At 34.1% G+C, this 24,326-nt stretch overlaps 1 protein-coding gene across 2 annotated transcripts in view; it reads right to left on the reverse strand.

Annotated features, from left to right (window-relative positions):
* LOC148954656 (uncharacterized) overlaps window positions 1-24,326 on the reverse strand; it is a 60,019-nt gene that overhangs the window by 14,044 nt on the left and 21,649 nt on the right. For both annotated transcript variants that reach the window (XM_089087185.1, XM_089087186.1), the window contains 6 exons: window positions 19,647-19,902; window positions 17,958-18,080; window positions 15,839-16,011; window positions 6,722-6,833; window positions 5,413-5,650; window positions 1,961-2,203 (listed from right to left, as the gene is read on the reverse strand). In XM_089087185.1, the coding sequence (XP_088943311.1) occupies window positions 1,961-2,203; window positions 5,413-5,650; window positions 6,722-6,833; window positions 15,839-16,011; window positions 17,958-18,080; window positions 19,647-19,902 (1,145 nt within the window). The remainder of the gene's footprint in view (window positions 1-1,960; window positions 2,204-5,412; window positions 5,651-6,721; window positions 6,834-15,838; window positions 16,012-17,957; window positions 18,081-19,646; window positions 19,903-24,326) is intronic.

A 24,326-nucleotide genomic window follows, 5' to 3' on the forward strand; every position in this document is an offset into this window, starting at 1 on the left:
CTACCACAAATCAGCATCGATAAATAAATGAAACCGAAAACTAACAGAAATTACAACAAATAACCGAGTCAAACTCAAAACGAGCAGACAACTTTAATAAATAATATTAACATTTTGATTACTAAATATCAGTATATGCATATTAAACTGACAATGCACATTCATTTGTATTTTTTTCAGTAAAGTGCAAACTATGTTCTGGCCTTGGGATGGCATAGAGGTTTTGAGCCCTACTCATATTAATTTCTGCTCGTTGCGTTTGACTCGGTTATTTATTGTAATTTATGTTCGTTTTGGGTCGAGATAGCCATAGTATCGGTCCGAACTTGATTATTTTAACTATTTACCTAAGCTAAGCTGTAACTATTTACCAAATTTATCGAAGCTAGGATATTACCTATTCCCGCCTGAATTAACCTGGACAATTCTTTTTTCCTAGCCCAGAGAGATAAGTTTTGGGAAAACATCTGAATTCACCAGTCAAAATGTAAATACGATAGTTGTCTATAAACGACATATTTTTCGATGTTGCAATTTTAATATTATTGAAATTATTAAAATCATTATGGCCTCAAGAAAAACACGGGACTCACGAATGGTGGTTAGAAACTAATAACTTTTAGTCAATTGCCCTTGTCCCCCCCCCCCTAATGTTAGTGAATTGACACCACTGGTTATAAGTATCCTTGCTCCCGTGGCAAATTAAGGATATTTCCTAGATAATAGCCTTATATCACACCCCTGACACTTATTTCACTCTTGATTCCAATCAGCCGTGAAAAACACAAGATAAGCTTACAATCGGACAACAGTAAATTGGAACAAAACAGAACAGAGACTCTGTTTTATTGGAATGAAGAAATTAATCTATATTAGAACATTATCGGCTGTATTTTAGCAATACATCCTCAGTGCGACGAGGAGGAGGAGAATAAAATGGATTTAAAATTATCCTCAAGACCCCAATTTGTCAAGTTTAGTTTGTCTACGTTAGTAGACAAACTAAACATGAAATGTAGCCTAACAATAAATCAAAATGAAGAAATTAAATACAAAGAAAAGCTGAAACCTTGAAGTCAAAACTAAGGGTAATTAAAAAAAAAACAAAATACTTAAAACACAAAACGCTGAATATACAAAATAAACTTAAAACCACAAAATTTTTTCAAAAATTTCTGTCAAAATTAGACATAAAGCAACACCTTTAGTTTAACCTCGACAAGGGTTATAAACCTTACCTAACAATGAAAGTCAGAGCATAAAAAGCGACCATGGAGTAAAACAAAAAACAACAAAAAAACGAATAGCTGAAAGATAAATTTGGAATTAAAAATATTTTCTTAGACCACGCTGTTTTTTGCATTTACAAAAAGAAATTAAGAGAGAAAACGGGTTTAATTTAAATAAAGCAGTGGAACAAAAACACACGAAAAAAAACAACAAAAACTTAAAACAAAACTTAAGGCAAAAAAAAACTAACAAAAAATCGTAATATTTGGATTAGATGGTCTGATTTAAAATTCTTTTTTTTCTTAAATTTTCTTCTTTTTTTCTTTAAAAAAGGCTCCCGGAAGTAAAGCCAAAATATTCAGTTTTTTTATTTCTTGAAGTTTTGTTATGTTTTTTTTTGTCCGTGTGATTTTGTTCCACTGCTTCATTTAAATTAAACCCATTTTTTTCTCTCTTGATTTTTTTTTATAAATTTGAAATTGAAAAATGGAAGTAAAAATAAAAAAATAATATAAGTAAAAATAAAAACAACAATCGATCAGAAACAGCTGGAGTCGGTGAATAGTCGGAAGATTTTTTGATTTTTTTCCACTCTTCATCGCCAGCTGTTGGGTTAAAGGAAACACCAAAACGTCCATATGGAACCATTCTCCCAATGAACTATCTTGAAATTCTTATGTGTGTAGTACTACGAGATAAAAAATACATTCAAATATAAAACACTACTTACTCAACAGGATCGCACCACAACGTCTCCCATGCAACAGTCACTTCTCCAGGGTCAGACAAAGGACAAGGTATATCTTTGTTATAGTTGCTTACGACATACCCCCCGACTGCTGGAGGTATTCCACCATGTGCACAAAATAATTTCCCGTCAACAACAGCTGCAATTGGTAAACAGTCAAAAGCTTTGTTGACTTCTTCCCATACTTCTTCACCAAATATCGGACCGAATTTTTGCAGACATTCACTGAAAAGATAAAGTCAAAATTTTGTTCACAATAATGATTTTACTTTGCTAGAAATCAAATTTTAGGCTGTCAAGTGATTTCAACTTTAAACACCAATTATATTATTTTTTATGGTGGGGGGGGGGAAGGGCAATATGGAGCCAACCAGTCTCTGTAGCCTAAGCATTGGCTCAGTTTTGTGCGTCTCATTTTAAACCATGATAATAGTAAATGAAGCATTGAGAAAAAACAGTCATAAAATTCCTGAAACCGCCATTGATACTGTTTGTTTTAGGATAAACATTAACAAGAATTATAATGGGAACTTCGTTTGATCATCATATACATAATAAAATAATTCCTGAGACCACACTGGCTAGGCATGACAAGAAAAAACTAGAAAAGAAGAAAAAATGAGGACACTTGCAGCCAGTGAAAATAAAAACACAATGCATATATCGGCCGAGGCCTTCGCTTGACCGTCCTCAGCGCAAATAAAAGACCTTAAAAATAAAAGCTAAAATAAATAAAAAACAAACTGTAAAAAACACCAGTAAAGTAAAAGTAAGGTTTTTATTTATTTTAGTTGTTTTATTCGAATAAAATAAGCCTTGAATACGTAGTGACTGCAAAAAAGTACGTCTTCACTGTTAAACACCGATGCCACATTATAGTAAAAGCAGCACAATTGTATGCTACTAAAGTGCTACCTTTCACAACTACTTTTCATCTAATTATTATAAAATTCATTTTGTTGTTAGCAGAAACTATGTTTGGTTGTTATCATTTTCGGAGCCTCTCGCCAAGAAAAATGGGAAAAGCTTGGAGAAACTCTCCCAAGGCTTGGGGACCCAGGTCTAATGTTAGACTAGGGTTTAACAGAAACAAATTTTGCTTCAGCTTTCACTTCAGACATTTTTACAGCAAATCTTTTATTTTAAACACTGGTCTGGTTTGACAAGCCAAATTTCGCTTTGGTAACCAGATTTCACTTCACCTGGTGAGGGACCTGGTGCCTGGTGAGATCTAATTTTAAGCTAGGTTCTAAGAGAAGCTAAATTTTGATTCAGCAATCGGATTTCGCGTCGCCCGATTCAAAAATGTCAATGCTGCCAGTTTCTTTTTATAGTCTTATTGTTATATATACGTTCGTATTTTATTGAATGCAAAATAAAACATTTTTTAAGAGCTCCTAAACAAATGATTTAGGAGCATCTGAGCTTGTGTAAAATTCAAGAAAGAAAAGAAAGAAAATAAATCAGAAAAAAGGATTTAAAAGCTTGGGGAGCACCTGAGCTTGTGTAAAATTCAAGAAAGAAAATAAAGAAAATAAATCAGAAAAAGAATTCAAAAGCTTGTGGAGCACCTGAGCTTTTGTAAAATTCAAGAAGGAAAAGAAAGAAAATTAATCAGAAAAAGCTTGCGGAGCACCTGAGCTTGTGTAAACTTCAAGAAAGAAAGAATATAAATCAGACAAGGATTTAAAAGCTTGCGGAGCACCTGAGTCTGTGTTTAATTCAAGAAAGACAAGAGAGTTAGAGAGCTCTCAAAACATAATGGAAGAAATAGTTATCTTACAAACAGCATAAGCAGCCAAGGACGTTCAAATCTGTTTAAACAAGTTGCTCAATCTCGAAGAAAGCGCTTCCTTCAATATGTGAAGCACTCAAGCAGTCTTCAGAGATATGTAGCTCGAAGTCAGTGTGTAATAGGAAGAAAATAGAGAGAGACTGATTCAATAAAATATAAACCAAATGAATGCTAAAGAGGAAATAAATTCAGAGGAATGATTTAAAACTTATGGTTCATCCACGTTTTTTTTATGAAATTTGAGATCGAAGAGGAATCTAGAAAGCACCAATGACAAAGTTGAGACAACCTTAGAAGCACAAAGAGCAGCCAAGAATAATAATCAAACTTATAGGAAGGAAGATATTTCCAGCATGAATAAAATAAAACATTAAACATATATTACAACATCATAAAACATCAAGCATGCATCAAAAATACATAAAACATCAAACATACATTAAAAAAAAAAATTCTCAGACATTAAAAATTGCATTAGAGTAGTTTAGCAAAAGTTATTCAAACGAAAACAAAATCATTAAGGTTAAGAGCGAAATAATAAAAAAAATTTTTTGGTTGGCACATAGAGGCTCTTTTATTTGTCAAAATTTTATTTAAATAAAAGCAAAATTACCAAGGTTAAGAGCGAAATTAAAAAACAAGAAAAAAAATCCAAAATTTTTTTGGACCAAATTCTTAGCAAAAATTCTAAGCAACGAAATGCACAATAGGAAAGCACTTTCAGCTTACGTAAACTGTTTGACGAACAAATTCTTATCTCATAGTTATAGTACCTCTTGGCAAAAACTGAGGCATGAATTTAATTTTTTTTTGTTTATTTTTTTTGTTTATTTATTTTTTTTGTTGAATGATGACTTTCCAAAACCTTATCAATATTTTTGGAAAGTTAAGGTAGATCAAGGCCTTTCTGTCACATGAGCCCGTACTTAGATCTTCTTTTCAGGGCTCAGGGAAGAGGGGGTACTGATAAAAAAAAATTATTTGACAATTTGAATAAGAAGTCACCAAAATTTGGGACAATTCAGAATTTTGGAGGGAGCCCCGAGGGCTCCCCTTGCCGACGTCCTTGGGCAATCCTTTTCCAAAATCGTTTCTTGGATAAGGGGGGAGGGATGATCCACACACAAAAACTTTCAAAGGGTTCTACCAATTATATTTTGATAAGCACCTCAGCCCCTAACCCAGGAAATGGAAAACTTGGTCCATACCAATACTCTTCACTTCAAATTTTTTCGCTGGTGGTAAGCTGGGTGGGAGCTGCTGGATTGGGAAACTCAACAGGCCTGGTATACTCAAAGAAATGGTAACTTTAAAAACAGAACCAATTAAAGAGACATGATTAATTGATAGATATACTTAGTTAATAAAATATAGTGTATTACAGTTACTTACTTGTTATAAAAAAAAAAAAAAAAAAAAAAAAAAAAAAAAAACTCTTCCTAATTTAGTAACTGAGATAAATGAGCACTTGAACAAGGTCTAGACCTTACTCATCCATCCAATTACCTAGGACAAAACAGTACAACCAAACCAATAATCCAAAAATCAAGTCCAAAATAGAGCGAAATCAGCATTAATAAGTGTAAATCATATAATATATAATAATTAATTAACATTCAAAAAGGAATATATATCTTACTTGTAAAAGCCATATCTTTTTTGTGTCCTCCTAGTTTCATGATTACCTCGCACAAGATGAATTTTTTCTGGTGACAGGCATTTAATTGCAAAAATGTAAGTCACCACTTCGATGCTGGACATTCCCCTATCAACGAAATCTCCTAGGAAAAGTATATCAGCGGGACAAAGACTTGGGCCTGCTCGCCAGAGTGCTTTTTCATAAATATTAAGGTCACTTAACTTCCCGTGAATGTCACCTATAAGAAACAAAATTTATACCAAAATGCAGAAAAGATACAAAGGCCACTTATAAATAGATATGCTTTAGCATGATTATGGCATGATGGCATGATGCATGATGGCTTGATGGCATGATGGCTTCAGAGAAAGAAACACTGTGATACAAGGGTAACATCACAATTAGAAGAGTTCGATAAAATTCCAGACAAAATTGAATATATATAACAGTCAGATTAGATCTCTACATAAGCAATATTTTCACAGTATCGAAACGAGCATACATCTTTATAACAAGCAATTATTTAGCAATCCAAAAAAAAAATCCACTTATTTAGAACGGAAGCATAACGTTACTAAGTCACAAGGAAGATAATATTACATTGAATTCTGAAATGAGCAGATATACTAATATTTTTTTTTGAGGGGTAAATTGATAAAATAGGCGAAAAAACTTGTTTTGCCTTGAAAAAAACTATTTTGTAGTCTGTTCAAAATTAAGTCTATCTAACGTCGGGGCTTAGCTTACTCCAAATTTGGTTAATGCTAGGCCAAACTGTCTGATAGGCCAATTCTGGCTTGAAAAAGGCCTTGTACCTCATTTAAAATTACAGTTTATCTGATCTTGGAGCCTATTCACGATCAGATCCATTTAATGCTATAACTTAATTGACACCAATATTTAACTAATAGTAGACAAGGATAACGCGATTGGCAAGTTCTGACTTGTAAAGATATAAAATCTTCACCATAAGTTTGAATTTCTCTGCAGTTCATGCTGTATAGCCAAAGATTAAAAGCGAAGCTCTACAATTGGCCTTACAAAAGAGTTTAAATTTCAAAAAAGATGAAATAAACTGAACTTCTTCGCTAATTTTTACTTGTACTATAACTTAGCTAATCTTATTATGAACGAGTCCGGTGCTAGTGAATATCCGGCTTTAGCTAAATCTCCTTATGAATACGCTTTTACAGAATTGACAACTCTAGTGTACCAACTGCGATGAACTATATCAGTCCAAACAATTATAACTAACTAAAATTATTTACTGAATGATGAAATCGATGAAATGATGGTTACAAGATCTTACCTAGAATATAAAGTGGTGGTTGAAGTCTGAGCAAACGTGGTGACATCTTCAAAAAAGTTGTAACCATTTTTGAAAGTTTGATAACGTTCTTCCCATAAGTGACCATGTCCGACTGTAAGAAAGGAATATTAATGTGGAAATTACAATTCACTTGTTCCAGAATGGTTCACACTATTTTCACATATTCCTTACCCGGTTCAGTGTTCTTCAGAACCTAAGGTGATGATCAGCGTTGCCAACGCGGTGTAATTGTACTGTTGTTGGTACAATTTGGAGGTCCTGGAACAATGCGGCACATTTAGGAATATTTGAGCACAATCAAACGTTCTGGTACATTTTGGTTTTACTGGCTCTTTTCTGACTCAGATATCAATTCGAGTTTTAGTTTAGCAAAAATTCTCCTTTTTCTATGGTAAATTTTTATCTTGCTGTTCAGAAGGTACAAATTAATCGCTTTTGGTTTAGTCGGAAAACTAGTACAGTTTAGTTCAGGCTTGGCAACACTGGTCAGGGTAGCAGTTTGCTAGTTCTAGAATCTAACCCGCCTAAGGTCGAGATAAGAGCTTAATAGCTCCTGTACCCGAGGACGTTCAATAAATTAGATTTACACTAGCAATTTTTGGCATGGCTTAAAGGGGTAGTGCCTCAGAAAGTTTTTTCACCACGTTTTTAACCGATTAGAGCAACTATTGATACATTGCAGCAAGCATAGACCTTATTCTTAAAACTTCAAAATTTTTATTCGGTGGGAGGCATGGTCGTATCTAGGATATTTTTAGGGGAGGGGGGAGGGGTTAAAAAAAAATTAAAAAAAAAAATTTGTCTATATGTGTTTTTGTTACGCTTTACGAGCCGGACCAAAATTTCCGGGAGGGAGATTTCAAAGTCCATATTCCCCTGTATACCGTCTTGTTGTACGATGTAAAGGTAGTATACTAACGAAATTTTGCTCCCATTTGTTGCCACTCTTTGTGCAAGTAAGTACTCCATCGGTACCCATCGGAAATACCAATGGGTTATTTAGGTACATGAAGCAATCCTCATTTTTGTTTTTATATACCTGAAAAACTTCTTGTCTAACGAAATTAGCAAGCCGCATCAATATCTGTAAACCCATAGATGCCTGACCTGGGTATTGGAGAATTGACTTTAGTTTTAGCGTTCATTCCAATTCTTAATTTTCAGTCTCAATTATTTCGGTAATCAGTAGACTTACTGTAGAGTGTTAGGGAGGGGGGTAGAGTAAAAAGTGAAAAACATAATTCCAAAATAAGACAGACCTGACAGAGCAGACTTTATAGATTTGAAATAGATTTTCTAATAGAAACAGACTTCTTCGTCGTCCAGTTGTTTGCTAACAATGTTAGCTAACAGATACTTGTTCGGATGGCGGAAAGAGAATTGTTACCTAACAGGAATATTTCACTTTAAATTCACCAGCAGTTTTTTCCAACAAGTATTCGCTTTGTTAAGGATCAAATAAAAAAACAAGTTTTTTTTTAACTGAAAGCAAGGAGCGACATTAAAACTTAAAACGAACAAAAATTATTCTCTTTTGGTATGAAAGGGGCTGTCCCCTCCTCAATACCTCGCTCTTTACGCTAAAGTTTTTTTTTATTGTTTTGAAAAATAAAGTTGTGTGAGAGATTCAAACTTTAGCGTAAAGAGCGAGGTATTGAGGAGGGGACAGCCCCTTTAATATACGGAATAATTTCTGTTCGTTTTAAGTTTTAATGTTGCTCCCTACTTTCTGTTAAAAAAAAACTTGTTTTTTTTATTTAATTTCTGAACGTTTTTGAATTAATGCAGCTTTGATTTTGGCTCAACGTGTATGAATAATTAAAATAAAATTTGCATATTAATTTTACTTTTTTGGCTAAATGGCTTTCTCGAAATTTTGCTCTGACGTAATTTACGAATTAACTTACGCAATGAGCATCTATATTCGTATGTTTTATTACGTATATTAGGGAGTTTGCCCCCTAGTCGATACCTTGCTCTTTACGCTAAAGTTCGAATTTTATTCGAATCATAAACCCCTGAATCACAAAGGCCGGTTAATTAGAATAGATAGCTCTTTTGAAAGTACTAAAAAAACTTTAGCGAAAAGCACGAGGTATTGACTAGGGGGCGACACCCCTCATATACGTAATAATTTCTGTTTGTTTCAAGTTTTAATGCTGCTCCTTACTTTCAGTTGAAAAAAATAGTTTTTTTTTATTTAACTTCTGATTGGTTGTTAAATAATGCTGGGAAATCCGGCACCCTCTTCACAGAAATGTCCCTTTCCCCAAGGAAACGTCCTCCATGGAAGGATCCTCCCCCGCAACACCCTCCTCCGACACCCCCCCCCCCCCATCAGAAAAAAAATCCCTCCTGAAACGTCTTTATACTTCCCATTAACCAATATTATATGTAAACAGTGGGCAAAGTTCATAACTTCCAGCCCTTCCCCCGGGAACTGTGGGGGATTAAGTCATCCTCAAAGACGTATTTATTAGATTTTCGACTATGCTGAACAAAATTGCTATCTCAAAATTTTGATCGGGCGACTTTGAGAAAAAAATGAGCGTGGGAGGGGGCCAAGTTGCCCTGCAATTTTTTTGGTCACTTAAAAGGGCACTAGAACTTTTGATTTCCGTTCAAATGAGCCCTCTTACGATATTCTAGGACTGCTGGATCGATCCGATCACCCCTGGAAAAAAAAAAAAAACACGCATCCTTTCTTTCTTCTGACAAAAAATACAAAATTCCACATTTTTGCAGATAGGAGCTTGAAACTTCCGCAGTAGGGTTTTCTGATACGCTGAGTCCGATGGTGATTTTCATTAAATTTCTATTTCTTTTTGGGGGTGTTTGTCCCTTTTTTGAAAATAAAGTAAATTTTCTCAGGCGCATAACTTTTGATGGGTAAAACTAAACTTAATGAAACATATATTTGAAATCAGCATAAAAATCTGATTCTATTGATATATCTATGGGTATGACAATACCAGCTTTTAGAGTTTCGGTTACTATTGAGCCGGGTCGCTCCTTACTTACAGTTCGTTACCACGAACTGTTTGATATTCTCTAACAATGTTAGTTACCAGTTTTAATTTGGACAGCGGAAACACTATTGTTGGGAAAATTGTTAGATAACAGTTTTTTGTTTGGACGGTGGAAAAACCCTTTTAGACATGGCAAAACATTACCTCTTAATAATTTATAAGCTAATGAATCCGTTACTGAGAACCAGAAATCCAGAATTGTCACCTTCCGGAAACAGAATTGCTACCTAACGTGAATACTTCGCTTTAGATTCTCCAAAAATTTTTTCCAAAAAGTATTTGATTTGTTAAGGATATTCTCTAACAATGTTAGTTACCAGTTTTTATTTGGACAGCGGAAACACTGTAGTTGGGAAAATTGTTAGATAACAGACTTTTTGTTTGTACGGTGGAAAAACCCCCTTAGACATGGGAAAACATTACCTCCCTTTTTTTTTAGAGACATAGACATTTTTACTTTACCAAAAAAAAACATTCTACAAACATCAGAAATAACTAGACAACCACATTAAGATTAAAAAAAAAAATCCTGTTGGTGTCTGTATCTTCTAACCTCCCTTTAACCAAAAATAAATAAAAACAATAATAATTATTAATAAATTCTTATTAATTCCTAATCATTTTTAAGCTAATTAATCCCTATTTATAAGCTATCAATGAATCATTTAAAATCTAATGATTCTCATCCTCCTCTGCTCTTTAACTGTGTTACTTCCTTCTTTGTTTTAGTCTCAATAGGCTTTGACCTAATGGCATAAAGTAATATCAACTTTTAGCTGTGTTTTCATGAAAAGTACATTTGATATTTCAGCAGCGTTGTTTACCGAAACTACTGTTTTTGTGTCACACAAAGTAAAAAGCCTTTGGCTTTTTCATAGCTGAAACCTAACAAAGAGCATTGTCAGTTATGATATTGTCAAGACATATATCATACTTAATACCTGAACATAGTAAAAAGTTTTTATGAATTTGTAGAGAGACCTCATTTGCGGGAAAATATGTCATTGGTACTTCATAACAAAAATTCACTCTCGCTTACTGCAATTATCATTCCAAAGTTCTTTGCAACAGCCACCGCAGCAGTTCTTGAACGCAAACACCTCTTTGCCATCCCTCACCTTCTCAATAGATTTGGCTTGCTGTTATTTCTAACCTCATAAAACAAAATTAAAATCGCATCCTTTTCAGACTTCAGAAGCTATTAAAATTCCAAATTGTGTAAAAGTCCCAATTGTAATTATCAATGAGAAACAACAAAATTTTAATTCAGTAGGGCTGCGGATTACCTGTAACAAGGTCGTATTCAGGGGATTTAGGGTTTTTCTAATATGAATATTTCCAACATGGCAAAACATTACCTCTTAATCATTTATAAGCTAATGAATCCGTTACTGAGAACCAAAATTGTTTCCTTCCGGAAACAGAAGTGTTACCTAACATGAATATTTCGCTTTAAATTCTCTTACGATAATTCATTCTGTAAAAGATTAAGATGAACGATTTATTGTGGGTATTAAGTAATTGGCCTATTTTCTCTTACTTTTTTTTTGTAATCGCTTATAGATAAACTACTGTCATTTAGTTACTGATTAATTTAAAAAACTTTTTTCCACAAAACAAGTTTTCCAAAGAAAATTAAAAAACTACACTAAGCAAAAAATGCGTAAGAATTCCAAGCGTAAAACTTCCACAAATCACCCTCAATAAATAAATGAAACCCCAAACAAACAGAATTACAATAAATAATGAAATCAAACCCAAAACGAGCAAAAACTTAACGTGAGTAGGGCTGACAAACACCATTCCTTCTCAAGACCGGAACATAATTTGCAACTTACTGAGAAAAAAAAATGACATTGGATTCTCAGTCTTGTATACATATGCTGATATTTATTCCTTTCATTTATTAAAGTAAAACAAGTGAAAACATTTAAACCGTATTCCTTAGTTTTTTTTTTGTGAGAAAACAATGAGAAAACAAATTTGTTCCTGAGTTACGTCTTTTTGACAATCCGTATTTTACATAACGTGTCTTGATTAGTTCAACACACTACTCAACATTCCCCGAAGGGAGATCACCTGAATGCCCTTCGTCTTTTTGGAAAGTAAAGTTCACAATACATACCTTTCTCAATGACATATACTATATGTGAACAATGAACGAAATCTCTCTGAGGACAGTGGGAAGGTTGAGATCCGCCCAGACATAATTACTGGATCTTTTAACAATGCTGAACAAAATGGCTCCCTTACAATTATGATGGGATGTTCTTTGGGGACTGGTAGGCTTGGGGGAACATGGTTGCCCTCCAGTAACTTTTGACTCTTAAAAAGGGTACTAGAACTTCCGATTTCCAATCCAATAAGCCCTATCCGATCCACAGTTTATACAATCACCGTTTCCATAAGAAACTTAAACGCCCCGGGGAATAAATTAAAATCCTTGCCCCTAGGCTCCGGGGGGTTGTGTACATCCTGAAGCCATTGTTATATGCTCTTTGAACTATTTTGAACAAAATGGCTATCTGACAATTTTGATCAGATGCGTTTGGGGAAAAGAGGATGTAGAAAGGGGGGGAGGCTAGTTGCCGTCCATCACTTTTGTAATCAAACAGAACTACAACTATATATTTTCAATTAAATGAGCCTCTTATAAAGTTCAGACGACCACTCCTTCTATAAAAACTTTCTATGTCCCCGGGGCATAACTAACAACCCTCGCCCCTAGACTCTCGAGCGTTGTGTCGAGCCCAAAGTTTTTTTTATGTGATCTTTGGGCTATTTTTGAACAAATGGTTATCTCAAAATTTCTATCAGATGCATTTTGAGAGAATGCCACGTGTGTGGGTAGGGGGGGGGGGGTTGCTAACCTCCGATCACTTTGAATCTTAAAAAGGGCAATAGAACTTCTGATTACTTATCCAATGAGCTCCCTCTGTTGTTTATACACCCACCGTTTCTATATAAATCTTACATGCCCCCAGACTTACAACCCTTGCACTGAGGACTGTGGGGGGAGGAGTCACAATCCCAAAAACATAATTTCCGGACCTTTCAACTACGCAGAACAAAATGGCTAGGCTATCCCAAAATTTCGATCAGATATGCATGGGGAAATGATGGGCGTGGGAGGGGGGGGGGGCTGGTTGCCCTCAAATCACTTTCAACTGTTAAAAGGACACTAGCCCTTTCAATTTTCAATCGATTGAGCCCGTTTCGAAGTCTCTACAACAATTCCTTCTATATGAAATGCCCTGATCTATCAAAAAAAAAAAAAATTAAAAATAATAATATACTATGCCCCTATAGTTTTTATCTCTCAGAAACCAGTTCTGAACTGTTTTCTCGTATGATGATTAGTTAGAATTCCAGGGAGATTTCTTCCTCTTTCTTATTAGGTCTGCGTTCAATGAAAATCTCTTTTCTTTTGCTTCCAAGTTTTAAGGTGTGACTGGAGGGGTTAAAAAAATGTCGATAAGCACAACTTGGCCTGGTGATTGCAGCCCAAATATACCAAAATATACTACAAATTTTGCGTTTTATCATAAAATGTCAAAATGCACTGTTTTGTAGCAGAACGTTTGAATTATTAGACTGAAGTGTTTTCAACTGAAAGTAAGGAGCAACTATAAAACTTAAAACAAACAGAAATGATTCCGTATACGATGGGGGTTGCCCCTTCCTCAGCCCTCGCTCTTGACGCTAAAGTCTTAAAGTTCTCTAAAAATACATTTCATTAAAATGCAACGGTCCTTGTGTTTGAGCAGCCTTTCTTAAAGAATTTTGCCAAAAATCCAAACATTACCGTAAGGACCTCGAGTTGAGGATGGGGCATTCCCCCACTCTTCATACATGGAATAATTTCTTTTTTTTTAGCTTTAATGTTGCTCCATACTTTCAGTTGATATTTTTTTTGTTTTATCTAATTTACGACCATTTTTCAAATCGTGCCAGGAGACACCATTCTCTCCCCCCCCCGTTCTCGTGTAAAATATTCTTTGGAAAATGGTCACATAATTTGTAAATCAATCTTATCTATTTGATCTCAGTTATCAACAATTTTTTGAGAGGTTATAATATTCTTAGGTAGGTGGTTCAGAGAATATGTCCATAAGAATTAGATGGCACTACACGTTATACAGATAGTGTAAATTCTCCAAATTTCCATTGCATGTATTTTACAATGAATTTTAGCATAGTGCATGCCAAACTATTTTCATTTCGAGTCTAAACCATGTTTTATATGTCAGTAACTGATAAATTACCCAATAGTTCACAGTAAGCACTTACGCCACCCCAGGAATGCGCATCTTTTCTTAGTCCTTTTTTGGTCCCCGGCGGTAAAAGTTGAGCGCGCTCAGCAACTGATTTGGTTGTAATTTAGGACGGAACTTCCCCCGGAAACTTTTCTCTCCGCTTAAATTAACCCTGGCAGAAAATACCCCCCCAAAAAATATCCGTATATTTTCCAATAACAATTACTATATATAAACAATGGGCAAATTATGTAACTTACAGCCCTTTCCCTTACATGTCTTTGGAGAAAAAGGGGCGTGGGAGGGGATCTAGTAGCCTTCCACCGTTTTGGTCACTCAAAAAGAGCACTAGAACTCTGATTTCCGATCTAATGAGACCTCTCCCAATCTTCTAGGATCGCTGGTGTGATATGATCACCCTGTTTGTTTATGAAAAAACGAACAAACAAACAAAGACGCATCCATGATGTTTTTTCTAGCAAAAAATATAAAATTCTACATTTGTATATAGGAGCTTGAAACCTTTACAGTACGGTTCTCTAATATGTTGAATCTAATGGTGTGTTACTAAGATTAATTGACTTTTTGGGGGTGTTTCCCCCTTTTTTGAAAATCGGGCAAAATTTTCTCAGGCTCTTAGCTTTTGATGGGTAAAGTTAACGAACTTTAAATATTTGGAATCAGCATAAAAATCTGTTCTTTTAATATTCTTATTGTTATTTAAAAAAAAAATTAGAGTCACTATTGAGCCGAGTTGCTCCTTACTTGCAGTTCGTTACCACGAACTGTTTAATACCACGAACGGTACAATTGTACCGTGTTGGCAACGCTGGTACTTTGTATTGTTCTGGATCCAGTTGAAGGTTGATTTTGTGTTATTAGCAGCAATATCTGTTCGTTACTTTCAACTCTTTCCTGATCGCCCAGAATTGATGGCATTCTTAGGTTTCAAGAAAATTAACATCCATTTGTGCATGGTCTCTTTAACACTTGTATCATATTTTAAGTCCTCTTCCTAACTAAAATGTTATAGGTGCATTTTAGGCTCATATTTTTAAACTTTCCATGGGATGCTGTTAGTTAAAACCACAGAAGAATCTAATTCCAAGTAAATTGAGAATCATTTGCAGATGTTCTTCTCAATACCCGTCTCTTTTTAAAGCCTCTTCTCTACAGTGGCGTCAATTCACAAAATGTAGGGGGTATATTTTTTTCAATCTAGGGAGGGGCAACTTTATTTCGCTTGAATTTTTGTAATGAAAATACCAAAAACAATGTTTTTTCTTTGAAAACATCCAAAAAAGGTATTTTTTAAAATCCTGAAGCAGGGCAAAAAAATCTAGGGGTAGGGTGGCAATTAGCCCCTTCCCTCCCCATTGACGCATGTGCTCCCTCATTTAGTTTAAAGGCTGAAAGGTGACTTTAAGGGTCTTATTTTCAAATTTTCCATGAGATTTTTCCCAATACATACAAAAGACTATTTCTGACCCTTCTTCATTTGAAGGAACATGAATGGGTATTCATTTATGAATGAATCTTATCTATTTTATCTTAGTTATCGGTAATATTTTGAAGGGTTTTAATTGTGACTGGTAGGTGGGTCACTGAGAATATGCCCATAAAAATTAGACGGTAGTAAATGTTAGAAAGATGGTTAAATTCTTGAAATCTCCAGTGCAGGCACTTTACAATGGTATATCATCCTTGAATTTTTGCATGGTACATGTCAAACTATCTTCATTTTAAGCCTAAGCCATGTGAAATGTGCCAGTAACTGTTAAATTATCCTATTGTTTACAATAAGCACTTACGCCACCCCAGGAATACGCATCTTTTGTTAGCCCTTTTTTTGGTCCCCAGCGGTAAAAGTTAAGTGCACTCAGCAACTGATTCGGTAGTGATTTGGGACTGAACTTGGCGCGGACTCCAGAAGCTTCCAGACCTGGTGCTTGAGTTGCCTTTGAGCTTTCTGCCAGAGCCTCATCTAAACAAAAGTTATAATTAAATGTAAAACTAAGACAGTTCAGATACAAAACACATCATTCGGGAAAAAACAAATTGAGAAATTTTAATTGCTCTTTTAAGATTTTTGTGACGTAACACATGGTTGAATCAACTTTTTACCATCATAAAAGGATTTTTTTTTTAATGATTAGTATTTAATTAGTAATTGAAGAGTTAAAGTACAATAACATAACACAAAACACATTTTTGTCGACTGAAGTGTAAGCAAGAGACAAAAGAGACTTTAATAATGTTATTAACTTCTGCGCTAAAAAAAAAAAAATGTGATTTCATTCAATTAGTTTATTTTTTAGATTAATCTTAAGTGAAGCTTTCCAAAAAATTAGTTTTTCAAAGAAAAGTAGAGCCATAGTAAAACGAGAAAAAACAAAACGCATAATAATTCAAACTGAAATATGCAATAAATTATTATCAAAAAATAAATGAAAATCAAAATAAAAAGAATAATCCCATCAAAAAATATAACAGATATTTATACAGATGAATAAAAAAAAAATCTAAACGAGTAGAAATCAAAACTAATACTAGATCAGAATTAAAACGAAAAACAAATTTCTACAATCAGGGGCTGGGGAACTCCCCCCTTCTCAAACCCTGAACTTTCTAGAGGCTTGACAACCGAAGTGAACATGTATTTCGATTTGAGCTCAATATCTCTCTCGAAATTCCCAGAGTTATAATTTAATACCCTTATCCGTTCCTAAGAAGTTTTATTTTTTTTAATACCCTTAGATTTGGACGCTCAAAAAAAAAAATCAAATGGTAATTAACGTCTTGGCTCTGTTTTTGTGTCTCCTGAGCTCATCTCACCCCCTCATTTTGGTATAGAACTTTTTGAGCTCGTGAGAAACCACTATTCGGGTGAAAGTTATATGGACATCTTGTCTTGGATGTCCACCAGTTCCACAAAGTGTTACGATACTGTTCGTAAATGACAAACCTTTCATTTGGGAAACAGTAGCACAGCCCAGACTTGAGGATTTAGTGGCTCATAAAAAATAAAATCAAGATTAATATTTTGGCTGTTTTAGCTCTACTAAAACTCAAATCACCCTTGACTAAGTATCTGTTTGAGCTCGTGTGCTACCGCTTTTTAGATCAAAGTTCTTACTCATCAACTTTCTTCCCAAAGGATAAGATATTTTCTTTGTAACAAGTTGTATGAAGTATCAGAATCAAACAAATTTTCTGTAAATCAATTGAAATTAAATGAAATTCAAATAATAATACATTCCCAAATACAGACTTGGGTAAGTACACGCTTAGCACAAGGTAGACAAACTGAATTATGAAAAATGATTTAATATATCATAAATAAAGTTAGTAGCCAATCAAGATGAACCCGTTTCCAAAAGGCATAAGAGACTAACTCTATAAGCAAGTATTGCAACAAGAAATTGTTCCAATATTTAATCAATTCGAATGGCATGAATAAATAGCTTTTTTTTGTCAGTCTTGGTCTAAGAATCTTTCAAAATTTTGATTTTGAAGTTTTGAATTTTCTTATCGTCACGTTTATTTTTATAATAAGTTTTCTTTTTATTTGTTTTATATTATGTTTCGATGCTGACGACTGATAATAATATACCTGAAATATTCACTTATGTTTTTTTCACTATTTACCACTGATAACAAAATTCCTCGTTGTTTACTTTTATTTTGTTTGATGGAAAGCAGTGTGGTTTTTATCGTTGTAAAGAGTTTATAAGGAAAGTTACAATGTAGTTAACAAACCATTTCATTAGGAAAACAAAGATACTATTAAGACCAGACGAGAAGATTCTGGCACAAAAAAAAAGCGGAAGAAATTAATGTCAGTTTTAGCAACACCGTTGAGCTAACCACCGTTAGGTCAGTTGAGCTCATATCTAACTATTAATTGGACTAAACTGCCTGCTCACTAACCTTCTTCCCAAAGTGTATGGACATCTTCTATGTCACCGGTTCTTCGGAGTGTTACAATGTGGTTGGCAAACTGATATTCATTATCTGGAGCCATTGCTTTGGAGAGCTCTGACTTCTGCCGGTCTGAAAAGGCAATATCTTAATTTATATAATTCGTAAGTGTTTATAACTCGATCATTGCCCCGCCACAAATAACAAATTCACAAATAAATTAATGTACTAGGTATCTGTCTACAACCTAGGTGCAAAATTAACTCTATTCATCAATAAAGCTTGCTGGACGCAGGCATAATCTGAAAAAGAATATATATTGTAGCGTAGAGCTTTTTTGCGAGAAATCACAAAAAAATGCCCCTTCCCAAGAACAAAGTTTCAAATCAAGCCCTAGTCGTGAGACAAAACAGGATAGACTTGCCATAATTAAAACTTTCAAAATGCTCATTTAAAAAGAGAAAAAATCCCCTTCCCTTTAATAAAATTCATTAATTATCTGCGATCGTAAAAAAGTTTCATAATTTTGTCTTCACCTATGCAAGTTTTAAAGCCCAGCATATGGATCCAGCTTATGATATTTATTAAGTCTCATAATCTATCATCAGAGCTAGCCAGGCTTGTTTGTTGGTTAACATTTTTGTTGCGTTAATATATGCAATCATGCAGGTTTTCTTTAGAGTTACAGAAACTTACAAATTATATATGAAAATAAAACGAATTAATTATGTAAAAATAAAACTCAAATAAAATTCTCAAATTTGGAAAGCCTTATATTCCACCGGGGGGGGGGATATTTTCTGGGGGGTTATATATATCAGTAATTCTATTTTCTTATTTAATCAGTCGATCCTGCAGCAGGATAAAGTATCAAAGTATCAAACTGATAAAGTATCAAAGACAGTGGAAATTAAATCTGATTGTTTGAATTGGTTAAGTTGAAACTTACCTAACTATATACGATAAAAAAATAGACGAAACTAGAACTTCAATTTTTGATGACAAAAAAAATCTCCATAGTAGCTGTCTTTGGGAATCAGAAGTTTATTCATGTTTGAATTTTTAACGGCGAAAAGACTAGTAAAATTGAACTAACTAGTTTCGCTTATTCATTTTCTGGCAACACTGATGGCAACATGATACTGCCTTAAGAACTTTATAATTTTGAAATAACCAAAAGAATGGGTAAAGTGGGCAACAGCCCGAAAACACTATAAAGAAACAACCAAAATAAAATCCTAGAAAATCATGGTTTTCAGCTAAGAATATACCTAAGACAAGTCCAAGGAGAAAAAACTACTGTTATACTGGCGTATTGAGCTTTTCTTGAATGTTGGAAACTTCAAGTTGCGCGTAATGGGCAACAGCCAAGAAGAACTTTAAAAAAAACAACTAAAAGAAAATCATGATTTTCAGGTATGAATAGACCTAAGACGACTGTTATTTTGGTGTTTTGAGCTTCTCTTGAACAACCATCCTCCATCTTCCCCCCAGTTTCTCCTACATCAAACATCTAGTTCCTTTTATTTTATATTTTTACACTCCTATGGTATACATTGCCCCCAGATTATGCCCCCTAGATAAGATACTGAAACAACCAAAGGAAAATCATGGTTTTCAGGTATGAATAGATCTAAGACGTCCAAGGAGAAAAAACTTCAAGGATAAATTTAAAAGTCAATTCAGCTGCCAGTTTACCCTTTTCAAAAGCCAATTCAGCTGCCAGTTGCTCTTTTGCACTAAGAGATCCTGCAGAAGCATCAGATGCCTCAGCTGGTTCAACTTCATGTAAAATTGTGTTGAGATAAGCAGAGCCTTCTTGATAAACAGGTGTTGATAGGATATCTTCGTAGTGTCTGACTACATCCAAAGCTTTTGCTGTGCGTAAGATAGGGGCTTCTTCTTTGGCTGATTCTATCTGTTCGGATGTCATCCATTTTTGATCCGGTTTAAGCTGTAATTTTGAAAGGCTAAAAGTTAAAAATTGGCTAAAAAGTTACAGATTGCAAAATAAAAATTGAGAAAGATCATGATAAGAAAGTTATAAATATAACTTAAAAAACAGCCCTTACCTCCAAATGTATAATCAACATCTCCAAATGTAAAATAAATTTTTTTCTATTCTCGGAAGTAAAAATTATTGAAATTATAATGAAAGCTAAAAGTGTTCAAAACATAGGAAAGTCATCCTTGAACTAGTTATACAATTAAAAAATAATAATAAATAAAAGTCGCAGAGGTTAATTTTAAATTTTCACTTTACTCTGGTGAATCTTTTAGGACAAAAATTACACTTCTTATTTTTCATAATACCGTAATGAATCATACTTTATAACGAACCTCGTTTGTAAATGCTCATACCGAGACCACGCCTACATCTATTTCAATCAACCAACGGCCATAGCATTACTTGTACACGACGAACGAGGAGCAGCAAATATTACATTAGTATGTAAATCTTTTTTAAGATTTAATTTTTGAAGGCTTGACCCCCTAATTAGAAAAAGTTTAATCGATGCGTTTAAAAGAGTCTGAAAATTTTAATATTACAAGAATATTAGGCTACTGTAACAGACCTACGGTAGAATAGAGCATAGGGTATAGAGTAATAGAATAGAGTAATAGGGTACAAATTAAACAAATGAAAATAAAAAACGGGTATAATATTCTAAAAAGTAAGTGTAATATTCTAAAAAGTAAATAGGACAACACAAGCAAACATTTAATAATAAAAAAGGGGTCCGAACATTTTGAGCTCAAGTCTGGAAGCCTTTTTCAACGAAAAAAAGAAAAAAAACAGAACAAAAAAAACACTACATTAAACAGAACATATGAATAGAATAAAAGGCAAAAATAAAAATAAAAACATTAGCGAAAACAAAAAAATCACATATTAATAAAATCAAAAATATCAAATATTCATCACTTCAAATAATACGAAAAACAGGCAAAATCAGGATAACTATGCTGTTTTATCCTCTGTCATTTAAAATATCATACCAGTTTTACTATAATTTTATTTGTTCAATTTGTAAATGGAAAATCAGTGTAGTCTAAAAATTATTTAGGTGTGTATACCTTTACGAATAACCAGTATAAATAGAAAGCAGCCGCAAACCAAGAAAATATCTACCTATACAATCAGTTGTCAGTAGCAATCAGCTAGCCACTAATCTTCAACTCTGAAAAAATCACGTGACGTTATACAAAGTCACGTGACGTTGTATAATGCTGTACTGAATCATACTTTATAACGAAAAAACGTCGTTTGTATATGCTCATACCGAGACCACGCCTACATCTATTTCAATCAAAAATATCTTTATGACTAGCCAGTATAAATAAAAAGCAGCTGCAATCCAACAGAATATCTACCTTTACGCTCAGTTGTCAATAGCAATCAGCCAGCCACTAATCTTCAACTATGAAAAAACCACGTGACGTTATACGTTACGTGACGTTGTATAATACCGTAATGAATCATGCTTTATAATGAAAAAACCTCGTTTGTAAATGTTCATACCGAGACCACGCCTACATCTACTTCAATCAAAATACCTTTACGACTAGCCAGTATAAATAAAAAGCAGCTATACAAACCAACAAAATATCTACCTATGCAATCAGTTGTCAGTAGCAATCAGCCAGCCACTAATCTTCAACTCTGAAAAAATCACGTGACGTTAGACAACGTCACGTGACGTTGTTTAATACCGTAATGAATCATACTTTATAACGAAAAAACCTCGTTTGTAAATGCTCATACCGAGACCACGCCTACATCTGTTTCAATAAAAAATACCTTTACGACTAGCCAGTATAAATAAAAAGCAGCCACAAACCAACAAAATAGACAGTGTAAGCGTGCAGTGTAACGAACAGTGTAAAACGTGCACAACTATTCGAGTTAACTTTGTTTAAATTCGAATTTATTTATTTCTGGTCAACAGCTGGTTCATAATACCTTACAACTACTAGAAAAAAAGGGTATAGTCTAGCGCTATATCTCGGAACTAGTGGGAGAGGGAGTTATATTGGATGCGACTCTGAACACCCAGTAAGAAGAAACTTTCTGAATGTAATGAAGAAAGTTTTTTTTAATAGTGCTTAGTTCGGATAAGAAATCGGTACTTCCGTATTAGCCAGTACACACTCGAGAAGTGAGGTTAGGTTAATTTTAACGAAATGTACCAAAATATGATGAAAATATTATACTTTAGTTTATATTATAATATAATTTTAGGCTACATGTTTGCACATTAGGGGAGGGTGTTGGTAAGTTAACCAAGCCTTACCCCCCGCATGCAATCAGCAAGCCACTAATCTTCAACTCTGAAAAAATCCCTTGACGTTATACAACGTCACGTGACGTTGTATAATACCGTGATGAATCACACTTTATAACGAAAAAACCTTTCAAACGAAAATACTTCATCCACGTATTAAAAAGATCCGTGAAAGCAGGCGAGTGTTGACATTTTTCTCAGAAGAAAGATCAGGGGTGCGTGTTTTTCTAATTTTTTTTTATGAAGTAATTTTTATAGTAACATCACTCAAATCATTCATAGAATCTATATCCGCCTCCCAAACTCCCAAAAATTTTAACTATTTACAAATATATATAATAAACATATATTGACTATTGACAAATATATTGACAAAATCACCTCTGGTTGTTGCCACTAATTTCCCTGCTATATATTTCCCTTCCCTATAATCCTTACCCTGCTATAATAACTAAACTCTTAAAAACACGAAAAAAAAAATAAATAAAAATATGAACACTTTATGATAATCTTCACCATACATTCTGTCTATATTTTGGAATATAGGTAGAGTATTCGAAAATTTCTTCTTTCCTTCATTATTTTCATTTTTCATGCTTTCTTTTTGGCTGCTCAATTTTGCATGCGGGGATTATTTTTCACTGGGGGAATTTTTCGAGAAGTTTCCCGCAGGGTAGATTTCTTTGGGGAATCGCAAAATATTGTTTTTTGACACATGGAATTTCTGAACTAAGCAATTGTCAATACTTCCACTGAGCAGATACCGCGACTCTAAATCCGGTTCAAACTTGGCTGCACAATAGGTTAGTTTTCACTACTTCCTATTTTGTCACGTGGACGCGTATACAGGGGCATTTCATATAATTAATACACTCGTGGGAAAAAAAAAATAGAAATAAAAAAGGAGACATCAGTACTACAGGTTCAAAAAAATGTAGTTCTCCTTGTTTCTGGTGGGCGACAGCAAACCTCCTTTAAGTGTTTTTACCGGAACATTTGAAATTTCGCTTTTTATTTCAGTATGTCTCCATTTTTGGACGAACCAACGAACCTGTCTCCAATTTTGGTCCAACGAACCAATGAGATCTTTGTCACATTCAAACAGGAGTATATTAAACTTGGCCTTCATTTCAATCCTGAAGTCAGAAACAGTGCTTTTTAACACGAAATGTGTGCCACCGTCCTTTATAGAGCTTGGCGACACCACTGTTAGAGCCGTTGACCACCTCGTTTCTTCAAGTCTTCCCATTGGTTCCTCGCTACGCCGCACCCAGTCCCTGGTCTTAGACCATCTCACACGATGTATATCTGCTTCCTATTCATCGACTGTTTCAGCAAATTTCGATTCAGCTGCCCACTATTAGCTAGGCTTTTCAATACCTTAGCCCTCACATCTTTTATATTACTCCATTTTGGAAGTTGTTTTAAAGAACTGATTGTCTGAAAGTTAAAAAAAAATCGACCTCATTTTCATTTTCGTACTCAATTCGAACTAAATTCGATTCATTTTCTTTTGGTTTTCTAAATATTTGCTTCGTTTACCACCTTGGCATCGCAATTGTCTACTGATCAGAAAATTTGATCTCGCTGCCCCTGATCTTTCAAGTACTAAATTAATTTGCCAATCATCACCGAAAACAATTCTTCAGATTGATTGTTATCGTGCTCTAATTCAAATAGTTTAGTATTTTTGTATGTCTCAGCATGTTCATATCTAGTGTAGTAGTATTTAAATTTATTTCTAAGATTTTTTTAAGATTATTTCTAAGATTAAGATTTTTATCATAAAGAAAGAAAAAAAAGCAAAAATGGGGTTTTTAAAGGTCAAATGAAAATACTGAAAAAACACAACAAAGCGAATATTTCGAGAGGACAAACGCCTCTTTTCTTCAGCGCGAAACGAAATAATGTATCCAAGGAAAGTGCCGAAGAAAAAAAGACCACAAAAACAAACGCGGAAAGTCAATGTGAAAAGAACCAAAAAACCAAAGAAAAAACCAAACACTTAAAAGATGAATAAAATTCAATAAAAGCCAAAAATTATAAGAATTAAAACCAAATACCTAACAACCATAAAAGCGAGCTAATCGCA

This window comes from Artemia sp. Qi Xiang Cuo, chromosome 3 (genome assembly GCF_049724085.1).
Source record: "Artemia sp. Qi Xiang Cuo chromosome 3, ASM4972408v1, whole genome shotgun sequence".
NCBI classification, from domain to species: Eukaryota; Metazoa; Arthropoda; class Branchiopoda; order Anostraca; family Artemiidae; genus Artemia; species Artemia sp. Qi Xiang Cuo.